The sequence below is a fragment of the Crocodylus siamensis genome, chromosome 1 (assembly GCF_052110815.1).
Source record: "Crocodylus siamensis isolate JL-2025a chromosome 1, ASM5211081v1, whole genome shotgun sequence".
NCBI lineage: Eukaryota > Metazoa > Chordata > Crocodylia > Crocodylidae > Crocodylus > Crocodylus siamensis.
The window spans coordinates 400,862,127-400,878,083 of NC_143395.1; the positions used below are offsets into that span (position 1 = coordinate 400,862,127).

The 15,957-nt window shown below is 40.9% G+C and overlaps 1 protein-coding gene and 7 non-coding genes across 11 annotated transcripts; all 8 read right to left on the bottom strand.

Moving 5' to 3' along the window:
* Positions 1-34: 34 nt before the first annotated feature.
* TAF1D (TATA-box binding protein associated factor, RNA polymerase I subunit D) lies at positions 35-15,743 on the bottom strand. Of its 4 annotated transcripts, XR_016439641.1 has the most exons (13): positions 15,474-15,743; positions 13,115-13,580; positions 11,605-11,780; positions 11,391-11,442; positions 9,125-9,187; positions 8,826-8,879; positions 8,120-8,337; positions 7,732-7,804; positions 6,412-6,467; positions 5,100-5,176; positions 4,605-4,662; positions 2,336-2,414; positions 35-539 (listed from the first exon to the last, which is right to left on the bottom strand). XR_016439641.1 is itself a non-coding variant. In XM_090030574.1 (5 exons), exons 1-5 carry the CDS (start codon positions 15,722-15,724, stop codon positions 10,822-10,824), a joined length of 1,029 nt encoding a protein of 342 aa, XP_089886700.1. In that variant the 5' UTR covers positions 15,725-15,743; the 3' UTR covers positions 10,718-10,821. The 4 variants fall into 4 exon arrangements, 1 of the variants encoding a protein (XP_089886700.1); XR_016439640.1 differs by lacking the exon at positions 8,120-8,337; XR_016439642.1 differs by lacking the exons at positions 7,732-7,804; positions 8,120-8,337; positions 8,826-8,879; ... (3 more) ...; positions 13,115-13,580; positions 15,474-15,743 and adding an exon at positions 7,031-7,724.
* LOC149875306 (small nucleolar RNA SNORA32) lies at positions 2,793-2,914 on the bottom strand. Its single transcript, XR_016440109.1, has one exon. It is a non-coding gene; the product is annotated as a small nucleolar RNA SNORA32 (small nucleolar RNA).
* On the bottom strand, positions 4,729-4,860 carry LOC149875307 (small nucleolar RNA SNORA18). The gene has a single exon (XR_016440119.1). It is a non-coding gene; the product is annotated as a small nucleolar RNA SNORA18 (small nucleolar RNA).
* LOC149875308 (small nucleolar RNA Z40) lies at positions 5,977-6,047 on the bottom strand. The gene has a single exon (XR_016440111.1). It is a non-coding gene; the product is annotated as a small nucleolar RNA Z40 (small nucleolar RNA).
* On the bottom strand, positions 7,062-7,196 carry LOC149875309 (small nucleolar RNA SNORA1). Its single transcript, XR_016440116.1, has one exon. It is a non-coding gene; the product is annotated as a small nucleolar RNA SNORA1 (small nucleolar RNA).
* LOC149875310 (small nucleolar RNA SNORA8) lies at positions 7,910-8,048 on the bottom strand. Its single transcript, XR_016440120.1, has one exon. It is a non-coding gene; the product is annotated as a small nucleolar RNA SNORA8 (small nucleolar RNA).
* Positions 8,998-9,069, bottom strand: LOC149875311 (small nucleolar RNA SNORD5). The gene has a single exon (XR_016440125.1). It is a non-coding gene; the product is annotated as a small nucleolar RNA SNORD5 (small nucleolar RNA).
* LOC149875312 (small nucleolar RNA SNORA40) lies at positions 10,209-10,337 on the bottom strand. The gene has a single exon (XR_016440127.1). It is a non-coding gene; the product is annotated as a small nucleolar RNA SNORA40 (small nucleolar RNA).
* Positions 15,744-15,957: the final 214 nt, after the last annotated feature.

Genomic DNA, 15,957 nt, shown 5'->3' on the forward strand with positions numbered 1-15,957 from the left:
CCATAGCACCAGCAATACAATTTCACCAAACAAGCTTTTTTTGAATTTTATTGGCAGACGCACGCTCTTTAGGATTTTAAATGCTTCCATAATTAGGAGTTAAGCAAGGATTTTGTGGATCCAAGTTCTAGATTCAAGCATTAAGTCCTCTTGTGGATCTAGCTTTTTGCTTCTTTATCATCAGAATATTCCAGAGCTTGGAGAGTACAATTACATGCTAGCCCAAGACATCCAAGTTACAGAAAACATTTTTAGTTTAAAGAATGTTACACGTTCATCTGAAAGATTTAAGGAAAGTTGTTTTTTAAATTTAAAAAGACTGAGTAATTCCTCGCTACATAGTCCATTAGGTTTCCACAGCAAGGCACGAGAATTTTTTTTGCTGTTTTGCAGGATCAGTCAGTTATGAAGTCATACCACAGGTTTCCATTAAAAAAAAAAAAAATCCTCTAAAAAAAAAAAAAAAAACAAAAAAAAACCATCTCAACAGAAATTGTCCGGCAAGTTCCTGTTCTGCAGTTTTGCCAGGTATCACTAACCTGAAAAAGATAAACACATATTACACTCTTGCCACATGTTAGCAGATTGAAGGTTCACACTGATTGTTTATACCAGGGGTATTCAACCTCTGCCTACAGGGCTCTCCACACCCTGGGAAGTTAGGCTGCATGGGAGCAGTGGTGATTAAGACTGCCACTTCTCTACTGCTGCCGCCAAATTGTCAAGTCCTCCACAGTGGGATAGAGCTGGGCCACATCCCCACCCCTTACACAGTCATAGTGGAGTCAGACCATCCCCCAACCCCCAGTCACATTGGGCCTGGACCAAACCCCTTCTCTTACATGGCTGGACTGGGGCTAGGCTGCCCCACATTCCTCCTCCATGCTGCCAGATGGGGCCCTGCAGCACCCATCAGCACCCATCCTGGGCTCCAGATCACAACCACTGGCGCTATCTGGCCCATGGACAAACTGGGTGCTATGATCTTGCCCATGATGGAAAATGGTTAAGCACTGCTGGTTTATACCAAAATAAGTCATTAGCTCACTTAGGTTACAGTTTAGCCAGACTAGAGCACTTACAGATTACAGTTTCTTTGAATGGTAAAATTTACTAGCATTAATCCACAAGGGGGGTTATTTCAAACAATTTGTTTGGATGGGCTCAACTTGACCCAGCCGTCTCCGTCTCCCAAGATGTATAGCTTTTGACGATAACATCCTCTCTGCACCAGACACAAAAAGGTGTTTTGCATCTCTGCAGATCCCAGAAATCGCCAGTTAGGAGAGAGGGGCGTTGTCCCTTCATTCAGTCCCAACTTGGCCCCACCAGCAAGTTTTCAAACAAGTCTGATTTTGCTTCATTGAATGTGGATCTGGTTTGTCAAATGAATGTCTTGCTCAAGCAGCCAGAAGTCAGACCTAGCAGAGCAAGAACTCAACCACCACCTTTTAGAGTGAAGGTCAAGCTAAAAGAATACAAGAAAAAAACAAAACTTAGCTTTAGGCTTCTCTGGAGACAGAGTTAACTGGGCAAAGGTTAAGTCTCCAAGGACAACTAACTGGGCAAGTATTTGTTAATTATGTTGTGATCAGTTTTACTGCTGTACATGTTTTTACTTGTAGACCAGACCATCAAAACCTATACATCAGAATCAGGGTGTCAAACTCATCTGGTCCTATGAGCTGGATGAGTAGCATGGGACAAATCCACAGGCTAGACTGGGCCCATGGACCCCTTCCCCTCCCTCTGCATACCAGCCTGGGTCCCATTCTACATGTGATGCAGATCCCAGGACAGCTGAGACAAGTGCTGGACACACCACAGTCCAGCTGAGGGCTTGTAGCACAGATCCCAGAGCTGCTGGGGCAGGTGCCATGAGGCATAGTCCAGCTAGGGCCAGACTGTGTGTGGTGTGGCACTTGCTCCAGCCAATCTGGGATCTGTATCACAAGTACTGACCCATGCAGGGCAGTCCCAAAGTAACCACATTGCTGGTCTGACATGCCCTATGCACTTAACATTAAAATATAGCAAACTTTAGGTTAGTTTTCCAAACAGGATGCACTTTTATCTATGCTGGTGTTTGGACACAGTAATAATACAAGAGAAAAAAAAGCATCCTATGCCAGAGCTTGGCTACATTAAATATCTCCCCAGTAATAGACCACAGTGCACACCAAGTGCCCATGGCATCCTGCCAAGGATTTCAATATTAGGTCATTGCGTTAAGAGCTGCTGGTTTCACAGCCATGCAAACCCCTCTCTGAAATGACCTTGAGCTCCACTGTGTAGCATTTCTGTTAATGCATCAGCACTGCCAGCACAGACTTACATTTGACAGAGAAGGAATTCTCTAGCTGTATTGCAAATATTAGATCTTTGTCTTCCTTTGGGATCTGTCCGAATGCTCACTAGCAAGTGACAATAAAAGAAAGTCATTAGATTAGATCAGAACAAAGTGAGTATCAAGCAGTTCTGAACCTGTGGTCAAGACAATAAAGGACAAACACTATTAAATTTGCTAACCTTTGCAACTTCATTACCAGCCTACTAGTACCAGTCATCTAATCAAGTGGTTTTCAGTGCAGTCAGCAATTAATGAACATTAAAAATCCTGATGGGTAATTGCCAATAATCTAAGATTTAATTTCAGCTCAGAATATTAAGAACAAAAACTACAGAAACAGGCTGCACAATTAGGTTAAAATTTGGTAAGTTCTCCATGCTATTTACTAACCAAATCTTCTGCACAGTAGTGTTGTGCACACTAGAGGGCTCCATCTTCAATCCCTTGTTTCCAACAGATGAAACGCTACTTCAGTAGCAATGCATACATCTGATGGATTCTCTTTATGGTCATGTCCACAGCATACTAGAAACAGTGTTTTCCTAGCAGCCTTGGTAATGACCAGATATTTGCCAAAGTATTTCTCATTTACATGCAATGGGACATCTTTCATCTGGCAGCAGAGAATAACTTAATGCTGTAAGATTTAAACTGACCCAGCCTGAGCATGTCTACATGTTCAAATAATGTGCATTAAATCTAGTACCTCCATTGAGAGGCTTCACCAGGCTTAAATCAGGGTAATTAAGCTATGGTTTCTGGCCATCCCTAACCAGCTCACTGGGAACCCACTCCCTCCCCAAAACTTACCAACAAAGCCCTGTACTCTTGAAGCATGGGGGTGAGGCCATCTACAGGGGGTATGGTTAAGCAAATAATGAAATGGAGGGGCAGGGAAAGGAATGGGAAGGTGGGATTGGAAGCAGAAAGTGACAGGACATGAGATGGAGGGGAGCTGCTTCCACCCCACCCCCCTCCTCCATTCCTGGACTGACCCCATCTCAGGGGCTCAGTCTCAGATTTGCTACCTCTCCCCCAATTCCCCCTCCCATCCTACTCTGTTCCTCCACTTGCAGCTTTCCTTTCATTTTTACCTCCATTCTGTAATTTCACAATGTGTTACAGGTTGCCCAAAACCACAATTTTGGTAGGTCCCTAGTCATGTTAAGTTGCCATCAATGCAACAAGTATCCTATATTTCACAAGTGGAACACGTATATTAAGTGGCCTGCCTTTAATATCAAGACACAGCTGTCCTTGTTGGTTAGCTTTTCTATTTTTATTTCAGGTTTTCATATTTTGATGTTTGCAATAAAAACATTCCAAACTGAAAGGTAACCTTAACTGTCAAACAAGCTGTGTCAAGATACTGCACTCCAGCCAGTCCTTTCATCACAAAGAAGTCTTGCCCATCCTATGACTGTATCAAGGAGAGCCATTTAGCTGTTTTCTAACCAATGCTTCTCAACCTCAGTAGACTCAAGGTACCACTCAGGAAGTGCCAGCTCTTACCTTCTACTTTTTAGTTTTTACTACAGCAAAATAGTAGAGCGTGTCTGGTCAGAATATTTCCTACTATGTGTTCTTATTTGAAATCTCCAGGCTTACCCATGTAGGTATTTGCACACCTTAACAGTGCTAATACTGTGCAGCACCTATAAGAGGCTCCCACTATACCTCAGTACCCTGGGGTTGAGATCCACTGTTCTAAATATTACAGATGTACACAAGTATAAGCCGTCATGTTCTCCCCCCTCACCTCAAGCCTGTATCAAGAGAAAGACTATTTTTAACAAGCGCAATAGAATTAAAAGCAAATGTGAGCTACTGGATTGCTGCAACACTACACCTCCCACATTTACTTGACTTCACAGCAAAGTCTGACAGGAATGTCAGCTGGGACTTTTCATACAGGGAAAATAGTGAATTCAGTTTGGAATGCACACTTTCTGCTAAAGTTACCAAAAAAAACAAACAAACAGTTTTTGTATTTTTGCATTTGGTTTCAATGTCAAGAACTTAAGACTCACATCTGAGCCTTTTAAGCTTTCTTCAGATACAATCCTTTGTAATCATAGAAATTTTCAGAAGTTTCTTCTAACTCTACAGCAAGGATTCAGTGAAAAATAAAAAATATTTCAGAGCATGTTAAGCAACTGTACAAACACCACAAGTTAAAAACTGTGGGGTGACCAGCATGAATTAAACACATCAATTAGAAGTGGAAAAAGAAAGCAATCTCTATTAATCTTACCTAGCAACTTTATATTACTGAGAAACTTTCCATCACCATCAAATGCTGCAGTCAGTGCCTACATGGAGAAAGAACATGTTACTATCCATGCCTAGAGTTAGCAATGCTTGGCACAACATTTTAAGTTTGTCTTGCAGTTTTATCCCATAGAACTAACAAATAGTTGAATGGGTAAAGCGAAACTACAAGTTTGCTCTACGAGGCATTTCCAACGACCTGAACCTACAAAAGAGGTCCCATCGGGATAGGCCTCAACGTTAGTACACTACACTAGTCAGAAATACAGGTGAGATTTCTCCATTCAGAGTGAATCTGTACAACTTTGCCATTTAAGTAAACTGATCTGAACAGAAACTTACTGTCAGTAGACAGTACAGTTGTTTACACACTATTTAAGCTACCATAACCTCACCATTTGGTGAAGCTAAAGTAACAGCATTTCAGCAGTACTAAAAGCATGGAGAGGAAAGCATGGGGGGGCGGGGTTGTTCATACCTCTGTAAGAGGCAACTTCTCATTTCTGATAACTTCTTTGTAATTCAGTGTCCTTGTTTTCTAGGAATATGCTCCATCTGAAAACATATTAACAATTTGTAGCCATGCAAAAAACTGCATGCAAAAGCAGCAAACATTTCCTGATGTATGAATTTGATATATGAAAGTGATCATGCACAACCAGTAATGGAAGCATTCCCTCCTTAGCTAGGAAAGGTGCTAGGATCCAGTTAAATATAAAGCCATTTTTGTACAGAATAGCAACAGTTAGTCATTTCACTGAATACAATGCCTGTCCAGAATATATGACAGCTCTATACACTCTTCATAGTCCTGGGTCTCCATGTCTTGTATGAAAAAAATTTACCGGGACCTGAAGCTGAATAACCTATTTGATGTTAAGGTCTTTGTGAATATGGCAGATTTCAGACTAAGGAAGGAATTAATCATGACAAACTCTATACACTTAAGTAATGGACAGATGGAAAGACTTGTTTATGATGTTTTCAAGTTTCCATTCCCTGGAGATGAGGGAGTTTTTCTTATGTTGTCAAAAGGTGAGGTCTGCTATCCACAAGTCCTTTTCTTAAGGGCACAACTGACAAGCTTTTAAGCCCAGGGAGTCTCAGGTTGGACAAAAAAATAAATAAAAGAATTTAAAAAAAATCTAGATTGGTTTAGAAGAGGATGGTCTGGCTGTGAACAGGGGGTTGTAGAAGTGACTTCATGAGGCCCCTTCCAGGCCCACTTCTGAGTCTGGCATATTTTCCCTTTGATTAAGCTAATACTAAGTGACTATGTAAATCATTCAATAGTAAGATCACTCTCCTCTGCTTACTTAGTGCAGACAAACAAATAGCTGGGCTCTACAACTTGTGTGTTCAGAAAGGCTGTTTTCACTCACTCTTATCAGAGCAGTTGAACATTTTGCCAATCATCATAACAATACTCGCATCTATTCTGGAACAGAGGAAGCTTTTGCCATGTTTATGAAACACTACCTCTAGCCACTCCAAACCAATATAGGCAGAAAGCTCTATATGCACCACCAAAATTGATAATTTAAATAGAACTAACTTTGTTAGAGGTAATGGTTCCTCAAACAAAAAGTCACTGCAATATCCTGTGCATAAGCTAGTTTATGGAAGGCAGAGGGATGTAATAAACCCTTGCAGAGATTTTAGTTTGATACATCAATATGGCATAGTGGTAGAGTAAATTGTCAGTTAGGAAGGCATTCAGAATCCTTTTGCCAGGCAGTGCAACACCTTTGAAAGACGCTACAAAATCTATGCACAACAGAATTCTTTACCAAGGCACAAGGTCACAGATTCCTTTCTTCAAGTGCTGTGTAGTCATTTGGACTCCCTAGAAGATGACAAAAGTTAAAGAATATAATGCTATGCTTTGAGAATATCAGTTAATGTGGTCTCTAGGTCCCCCCCCCCCAAAGCATTTTAGGAAAAGGATGAATTTAAGTGGTTTTATACCAACGTGTCCTCAACAGGAAGTGATTTACAGTTATTCACCATTTATTACATCTCCAACTGCTGATTTAGCGTAGGTATGGAATGCCCTTGCTAACAAAAAAATTGTTTAAACCCAAGACATGCCCAGAAATAAAAACTTTATCTGAGACCACACTCACACAGGATAATAAAATATGCCAAATCCAATTTCTAATAAGTCAATGGTTTTCAGAAGCCTACCCCACAATTCAGAAAGACACGCAGCAGCACATTTATCTCAACAACTTATTGGCACCCAATTGGATTTCCCACAGGAAGCAGAAAACTAATGACAAACTTAACTACCAGATGGTGCTTGCTTATTTTGCTTCCTAGGAATCAAGTAGAAGCATCAAAATACATTGATGTGATTATAATCTTTACAAAATGGTTGCATCTTGCACTCCTGTGAATTTACCCTACCTGGACAAATATCCAGGTAATTTCAGCACAGGCTTGTCACAGGTCTCATTGTCACCACTGTAATTAATTTTACAATGATGGAAGCATAACCTGTTATTTCTTTAGCCACGTTGCTTAATTCAGACACCTAAGAAGTTGTGCCTGTTTTAATTTTTTAAACGAGGCATAGGCATTTTATTTTTATCCATTTATTGTGCAAGTCTCTTCATACTACAGACTTGGGACAAACCCCTTTAAAAGGAGATGGTGAGCTGTCATTCAGACACTTAAAGTGTTACAGTACAACTGCTTCATCTGTGTACTCCTGTAATAATTAAAGTTAACAGAATTGTTGAAACTGTAAGCATGAATGAAATATAGTTCAAAGTTGCAATGGTTCTGCTACACTTGGACCATAACAGCTGCATGAAGATGCAACAGCTCATAAAAAAAGCTTGTTGGTATCAATTGATAGATATCATGGTTCTATTCATCATGCCTATAAGTTGGTATCAAATCAATGCAACATACTTTGTTTTCTCAAATCAGGTTTGGTCCTATATCTAGACGTTTATAACTCACTCTACTTTACACCAACAGTAGCATTCAAGTTAAATATGGGGCTTAAAACATGGGAATGGATTAGTAGAGGGCCAATTTGATAACAATTAATTTTAAGTTCCCCCCCTGACTTCCAAACCATAGGTTTCTTCTGTACATACCCTATGCAGATCTTGTCATCAGGTGGATTTTAAGTCACATTTACAGTCTGTTTGAAGTGCCAAAGGAAATTACCTTTCAAAAAGGAAAAAAAAAATTGTTGCAGAGTTTGATAGCATACAATAAATCGACAGCATTTAACAAGCTCCCTAGTAAGGAATTAAGCTTTAAGAAAAGTCCATTTGTATCAACAGAAATACCAGGTTTAACAAGTACAAGAGCATGAAAACCAACGATGCCAGATGCTGAATTACTGTAGCACTGCTTTTTGAACAGTCCATCAGGAGAATACTGCTGGATGCAGATACCATGCAGTGCAAGGTTTTACAATTTATCTTCTGTAAGAAAAATACAGTATATTTTAGTGCTAAAGCTTGCATTGCAGCTCACCCTTTTCACTAGTAGCTCAGAATACATTGTCCATCAACGCCTTTGAAACAGCAAGAACAACAAGTTCAGCAACCTGGATACTGAGAAGGAAGCAGGCTGGCTTTGAGAAAGAAAAAGGTCCAGGAACAAAGACAAGCAGAGTCAGTCCAAAAATGACTGGACTTGCTGCATCCAGTGTATCAGCAAGTCTCTCTTCTCAGAAGGTGCATCAGGAAGACCTGAGCCAGAATCAGTTAAATTTCAAGTAACTGCAAACACGGAATATAAATCATCCAAGTGTTGTTCAGACAAGTACCATTATCAAAAAGCGCAAGGACAGTCCCTTTTTAGAAGCAACTCAACTCATTTATTAAACAGTTGTGGGTTGCTAAACAAAGGTTTATTCAGAATTAGTGCTATGACAACAAACAAAACCTGAAAGTGGGCTGCAGATGCTTGAGTTCCCAGCACAGCCATGGTCTCATTCCATGTTAATCCTGCTAATACCTTGTCACACAAGGTCTGTTAATCCTGCTAATACCTTGTCACACAAGGACACAAAAAGTAACAGAACTTATCTGCTTCCATTAGTCAAAATCCTCCCTCCAAGGTATACAGAAAGTACTGCTGCCAAGGTCAGGCAACTCAGCAAAACATTTATTTTCCTGAAGAACCATGCAGAATTCCAAAGAAAAAAAAAAAAAATCAGGAGAAAGCAGGAACGTACCTCTTATACCAAGAGCAACTTCCACATTCACTTTTCAAAAGCAACACAGTTGAACTAAAAAAAAAAAAGTAGGCATGGAAATATTAGATCAAGTTAGAGTCCCATTTCTCAGCACTAGCGAAAAGAAAGTTTACTTTACAAGAAGCTACTTTTTACACTATGCTGGCTCAGTTCATTTCAGAATTATGAGTTTAGTTCATTTTGAAATCACCCAGCAGTTGAACAGTGAAATTCATCATTGAACTGTAATGTTTAGTAAGTAGGTGGGAGATCGTACTATTCCACCTGCCATGACTTACCCAGAAACAGCTGTATTCCTAGTTCTAGTGGGAAGTTGAAAAGATTTTCCTCCTTATGAATACCTAGAAATAAGTGAAACAGTTATCTTGGACCCATTTAACAAAAACCTTCTATTCCATGGAACTAGCAAATAAGTCAAGGGGGTAAAACCAAGTCACATTTCCTATAATATTACCAAGACAAGGTCCTTAAAATGTATCACTTTCACATAATTCAAACCACACCTGATTACAAATCATCCAACAGCACCAGCTCAAGTCACAAAAGGGTATGTTAAGTTACAAAGCTTAACTAATAATAAACGCTCCTTTCTCCTGATCTGAAAAGCATTAGACAGCAGAAAGTTATAGATAACACAATAAGCATTGAATCTATTCCATTATACAGCAAATTAAAACATTTTTCAAAGTATACAGCTAAGTTAAGCAGGTGGCTTTATAGCAATTCCACTTATTGCAATCAGATGCTTCTTTCTATACTGGCTGCAGCATCTTGTATCCAGCATCTCACATTTCAAAATAGTGGCAGGGCACTTTAAAGCATACTGAATAAGTTTTAAATTCCCACACTGCCATTTTGAAAAAAGTAGGATACCCAATACACTATGGGCCTTTTAGTAAGAGTGGGTCCTGAAAACTGCTCTAATTAAAATTGCCACCCCCCACCTAATCCTCCCCACCACCAGCACATGTATAACCACCCAATTTTGCCTCCATTTAATTGCAAGATCGAGGCAGGGAATAAGTTGTTTGATACTGAGCCATGTGTGTGTGTCCAATTAAGGCCTCTGGGTAGTACTTGAATTTTATTGTCTTCCATGCACACCAATTGTTCACTGCAACACTCACTGTTACAATTTAAAGATATGAAATTCTCATTCTTGAAGCATTTGCTAAACGCACCAGCATTCCTGAAATAGGAATCCAACTGAAAAAAAAAATTGTGTTATATTCTAACGAAGCATTTTGGGACCAGCTTTCAAATTCTACAATTCTATAGTTGTACGCCTTCACTTTCTTTTTTGGAAAAAGTCTCTAATTACAAATCATTCAGTATTCCTAGCATCATCATTGTAGACATTCAGTTGTCCCCTCTTACTAGTAACACAGCTCATATCACAATGAACTGTGGGTTGCAAAAGAGTGATTTTACTATTAGCACTTAGTTCTCAGTTTTTGTCCAGGTCAAAAGACAAAACAAAAGAATAGTGCTTTTAATACTTAAGATGCATCTGTTTACATTACAATGTTCAAATGTATTATTAGGTCTCAATGACAGAAAAGCAGTTAACTTTTGAACCAAGCATAGTGAGTTTTTTTGCAGGACAGTATTAAAAGCAAATAAGTCTCAAAGATTGGTAAGAGCAGTGCCTCTATTCCTGCATTTTTATTGCAACATTTTTAAATTTTACCTCTAGACACTGATCAAATCAAACCAAGCACTCACCCAAAGACAAAAATGAAACCTTACAAAGAAGGTTCCTTCTATTCATCACTTGTATTTACTGAAGATGCTTCTTTGGATAAATGCCGAGCACGTTTTTACATGAAAACTCTGGTGCCGAGGAGGGGTATCTGAGAGTTGCCATTGTATTTCTATTCTGGAAGTTAGCTTTTTCATCTCTGGCATGTATGCTATCGAGGCCCAGTCCCATCAGCAGCATATTCCCCCTCTTCATTTCCATCACCAACTCTAGTCAGTTTTGCATGCCTGACTTTTGCTTTGTTTTTTTTGTTTTCTTGATTGGAAGCTTGCTGCTTAGTATGAAACAGCTGTTATCCTATGTCAATAAAAATAAGAATAAAAATAAGATCTGTGCTCAAATTAGAGTCAATGGAAGGCAAGACTTGAATTGAGGTTTGGCTAATAATTTTGAGCTGCTCAAAATCTCTCAAATCATAACTATGATCTCTAACTGAATATCCCAGAGCACTCAACCCCTAACTCATAAGCCAGATCCACCTCCCAGAATCACATTACTTGGCTCACAGGGCCCCCTGTGGACCCGTGGAGAGCTCCACAGGGCCAAAAGCATGAACACTAGTGTACTGTCCCCAACACAGAGCCCTGAATTCTCAAAGCAAGAAGCAGTGTCACAGCTGACATTTACTAGGGCCAACAATGACTTAAGTCAGAACAAACTGGTCTTTGGATACTATTAGTTCAGCTTTTTATTACAGAAGAACAGGAGAAATGAAATTTTCAGGACTTGCTAGTAAATAATGTTTACTAACATTACAATGTTAGTAAAGAATGTTCACTCACCACTATTTTAGCATCATATTCTTCCTGATGATCAGAATCCAAGTTGTCTTCACTGAAAGACAATAGTCCACTCTTAGGGTAGGGTTAAGTGTAACAATAAATTTCAAAAGCATTCAGATGCTATCTATGCTGACATAAACCATACAAAAGATTTCAATTCTAGTTAAGCAAACGAAACATTTTTAAATCTCTAAATATTAAGAAGTGAACTTACTTTGTGTCCTGAATAGGAGATATGGGTCCTTCATCATCTAAATATTTGTGTCTCCGCATCACCATGCATTTGCTTTCCAAATCCTCACTAGCATTAAGGTTTTTTAAACCCTTTCTAAAATGATCTTCATATTTAAGCATCTCAATGTATTGGAAATATCCTTTTAAAGCTGCATGCTAAGAAAAAAAAAAAAAGTCTTCATAAATGTAACAAATCAAGAAATATTAAATTTCTGCCCCCCCCCACCCAATACCTTACATAATCCCAATACAAATATGTTGAAAGCCTGCACTAGATAATTCATTTCAACACCTAGTACATGAAATTATGTAAGCAGGCCACATACAATGATAAATCTCATCTCCAACACTACCAAAAGGCTCTGTTAATTTACCATACCTTGCCACCCCCACAGCTAGGGCAGGGTCAGACAATTATTTCAGCCAATATTTTAGAGGCCCCACAAGCTGTATTTTGCCTGCCCTGAACTAGGGAGTCTACCAAACTATTCCATGGGCAGATCACACAGCCAGCCACCCACCCACCCACCCATCACATTCACAGGCTGAGCATGCCGGGGGCCCCCTCATGCCTCTGATTAGTCAAGGGGCCCCAGCAGTCCCACCCCTCCCAGCAAGTTCGCCACACAGCCTGAAGCCATGACTTAATTACTAAGCCTGAAGAAGCCATTAATCTACATGTTATTAACCATTGCTCAATGGCTGCCCCAGACTTAATCGGGGTAATTAAGCTGCAGTTTCCGCCATCCCTTAGTGGGGCTCGCTACAAAAAGTGTAATGGCAAGGAGAAAAGCACAATCTTAGAACATAGGGGGGCAGAGCCATCTCTACAGGGGACAGTTATGCACATAATGAAGTGAGGGAGGAAGGGATGCAGGCAGAGCAAGTCCCAGAGTGGAGGGGGGCTGGAACATGGGTGTGGTTATGCAAATGATGGAATGAGGCAGGGAGGTGGGATTGGATGGGGGGGGATTATGCAAATGAAAGATCGGAAGCAGGGTTATGCAAAGTGACAGGGAATGGAATGGAGCTGTGGGGCAGGGTGGAGGCAGCCCCACCCCACTCCATTGGGATTTTGTACAAGACTCCCTTCAATGGGAGTAATCCTTTATTTGCATAACCCCACCCCCAATCCCACCTTGCCTCCCTGCCTCATTCCAGCATTTCCATTCCCCCCAGTACCTGCCCCCCAATCCTGTTATTTGCATAACCCCACACCTGTAGACAGCCCCATCATGCCCTCCTTTCCACCTTCCCTCCCATGCTCCAAGACTGTAGGGCTTCCCATGCATCTCTTTGCCAGCAAGTTTATTTTTGAAACAAGCCTGCCAAAAGCACAGACCTGCCCCTTTTCACAGAGCCTGCCCAAAATCAGTTTCCATGAAAAAAAACCCACACTATTACAATTTCAGTAGACCCTTATTTATAGCAACAGCATACCATTAAAGATTAAAATGTTTTTCCTCCGGAAGCTGCTCACTTTAACTCACCTCATACTCAAACACCATTTTCAAAGGGATGTGTTTCCTCCCATAGTGTTTTTCAACAAAAGGAAACTGAAATCCTCTGCCTAGAAGTCTCTCTTTCCTCTCTTCTCGTGACATAGTTTGCAGTGGTCTCCTTTGACATCTTCTTGTGCTTTCATACTTCTTCTTTGTCCTTTGTTTTCTCTCCTTAAATCTTCGGTTTGCCTCTCTCTTGAGCTTCTTCCCTCGAAAGTGACAGGCAAAAATAGCTTTCAAATTGAGTGAAGATTTTGGCAATCCAGAGGACTCTGACTCCTTTCCACACCCCAGATCTCCATGTGAGGTGGTTGTCAAGGAATCCTGTCTGGCACTATCTTGCCTATTTGCAGAAGGGTGAGATATGTTCCTTGCTGACCTTCGAGTTCTTACTTTTCGCCTTGATGCAGTGTTATACTCAGGCTGGTATAAGCTGCCACTAAAACAAGGGCTACTGTGAACAGCAAATAAAATAGTTGATTATTTTAAGGCAAGTATGTGTGTATTTCTCAACAACATGCATTCTGAATTTTCCCTGACATAAAACAATAGGATCTTCACTCTGCTACCTGCTTTGAATGAGCGTACATGCTAAACTCTTCAAAATCCCATTCAGATATTTAGATGCCACACTTCAGTACTTTAATGCATCCATTTCTGTGTTAGGGTAACCTATTCTTTCATTTCACTAAGTAAGTGCATACAAGTTGCCTGTACCCACTTCGCTACTCATGGAAGAATTTGAGTTCTATTCGAAAAACAGATATATTGGACATCAGAGAATTACCCACAAGTATATTCAGCCTTCACACTTGAGAAAGGCATAAAAATATCCACTGTCCAAGGCTCTGGATACCTGGATTCCTCTCCCCCAGGGGACTGGGGTCCCTAGATGCCCCAGCTCCCTTGGGAAACTGGAGGTTTCCCCTTGCAAGGGGTCCTGCTTGGTTGAGGCTGAAGAGAACAGGAAACAGGGGGCCCAGATGCATGCATGTGGGCACATACATGCACATGGCCAGGAATACAACTAGACACCATGGAGAGCAGCTCCCTGCAGGTAACTATGTAGGGGAAGGAGCATGGGGGAGAGAAAGGACATGGGGGGGGGTGCAGACTGAGGGCCTCCCCCCCGAGTGAGGGATTTCAGTGGGGCAGGGGCTCAGGGTGCTGCGCAGCTAGGGTAGTGCACAAGACCTGGGGCTGGGAGCAGGATGGAGTGATGGGCAGCTTGTAAAGGGAGCACTGGGGGGTCTGCTCCCCACAACTGTTTGTACCCCCTAGGGGTTATGCCCCCCAGGTTTGTGCATAGGGCAGATGTGAGCTCCTCACTGTAGGCTCAGGACTCTCTGCTCTGCTGCCGTTCCCTTGGGAGCCCTGTGCCAGCTCCGCACCCCCAGCCCTTCCAGGTCTACAGGGGCTTCTGAAGCAAAGGCAGCAGGGCAGAGCATCCCAAGACCATAGCAAGCAACACGCATCTGCCCTCAGCCCACTCTGCTCCGCTTAACAGTGTCTCCCCACAGTTAAAAATGGTGGCAGTAGCACCTGAACTAAAGCTCATTTGATGAGCTTTCATTCAAGCACTGCCACTGACAATTTTAAGCATCGGGATGCAGATGCACATGATACAAAGCCACTGAAGCGTACCAAAAAAGTTTGTCAGTAGTCTAAAATGCATTACATTATTACTAAATATCTGTTATCAGATCAGCATCAGCTGTTACGGTTGGTTAACAGTTGGCCATCAGTATTGGCCAAGAAAATCTTTATCAGTGCACCTCTAACAATTTCCCTCAGTACTTGTGTGCAGTTTGCTATAGGGAGTTACCGACTAGAGAAAAAAAAAAAAAAAAAAAGGTGACAAGTCTGTTAAAAAAAAGTGATGGGTCAAATGAAAAAACCAAATCAAGTTTTAGATCCAGAGCATGAACACTGCCTAAGCAAAAGGCAACTTCCCCTTAAAATATACAAGTCAAAGTCCTTATTGATTTGTCAGAGTCCTTATTGAATATTTTGAAATATACAATAAGGACTTGATTTATCCAGTATCCCCAATAGCTACTAAACGTGCATAGACTGCACTCCATTTGAAACATTATCTTCCTGTACATTTGGAAAATATTCACAGCCTTCAGAATCAACACTAAACTGATCCTTCCCCCACATAACTTAAGTGAACTGGTATGAACCTCAAGACATCATTTGAAACAGAAATCAGCATACATTTCTAATCCACATAGGAGAGTAGAATGCATCAGATGTTCTTACATGTTCATAAGAATTTTAAAATAGCTCTTTTGCCATGCTTAAGATTTTGCCATACTTAAGATTAAAAAAAAGGGAAACACACCTTTCTGAATCACTGCTCTCCAGGGAGGCTTTGGCAGATTGAGTGTAACATGTGGCCGATGTACCAAAGGCACCAAGTACATGTGAAGGGTCTTCAGAAGTAGCATCTTCCCGTGCACTGCCCGACTGAGCACTCCCTCCAACTGCAGCATCATGCATGGGCAACTCATCCTCTTCTTCAGTGCACACTAGGTCCCGGCCATCTTCAAAGTAGTCAGAAACTGAACTCTGGGAATCACCTGCATCGGTCATTTTGAGCTTTCAAAGTATCCTAAAAAGTTAAAGATATATAGATATATATATACACACACACACACACAATAAGACACTCACACCTGAAAGAACCTTTCGTCTCTACAACTGCCACTGAATATTATTACAGAATTAACTCACAACTACATGCAGTCAAATAACGTATATATTGCCGCAACTGAAAACATGCATGGTGTAGGATTGACAGGTGCATTAGGAAACACCTCTATTTA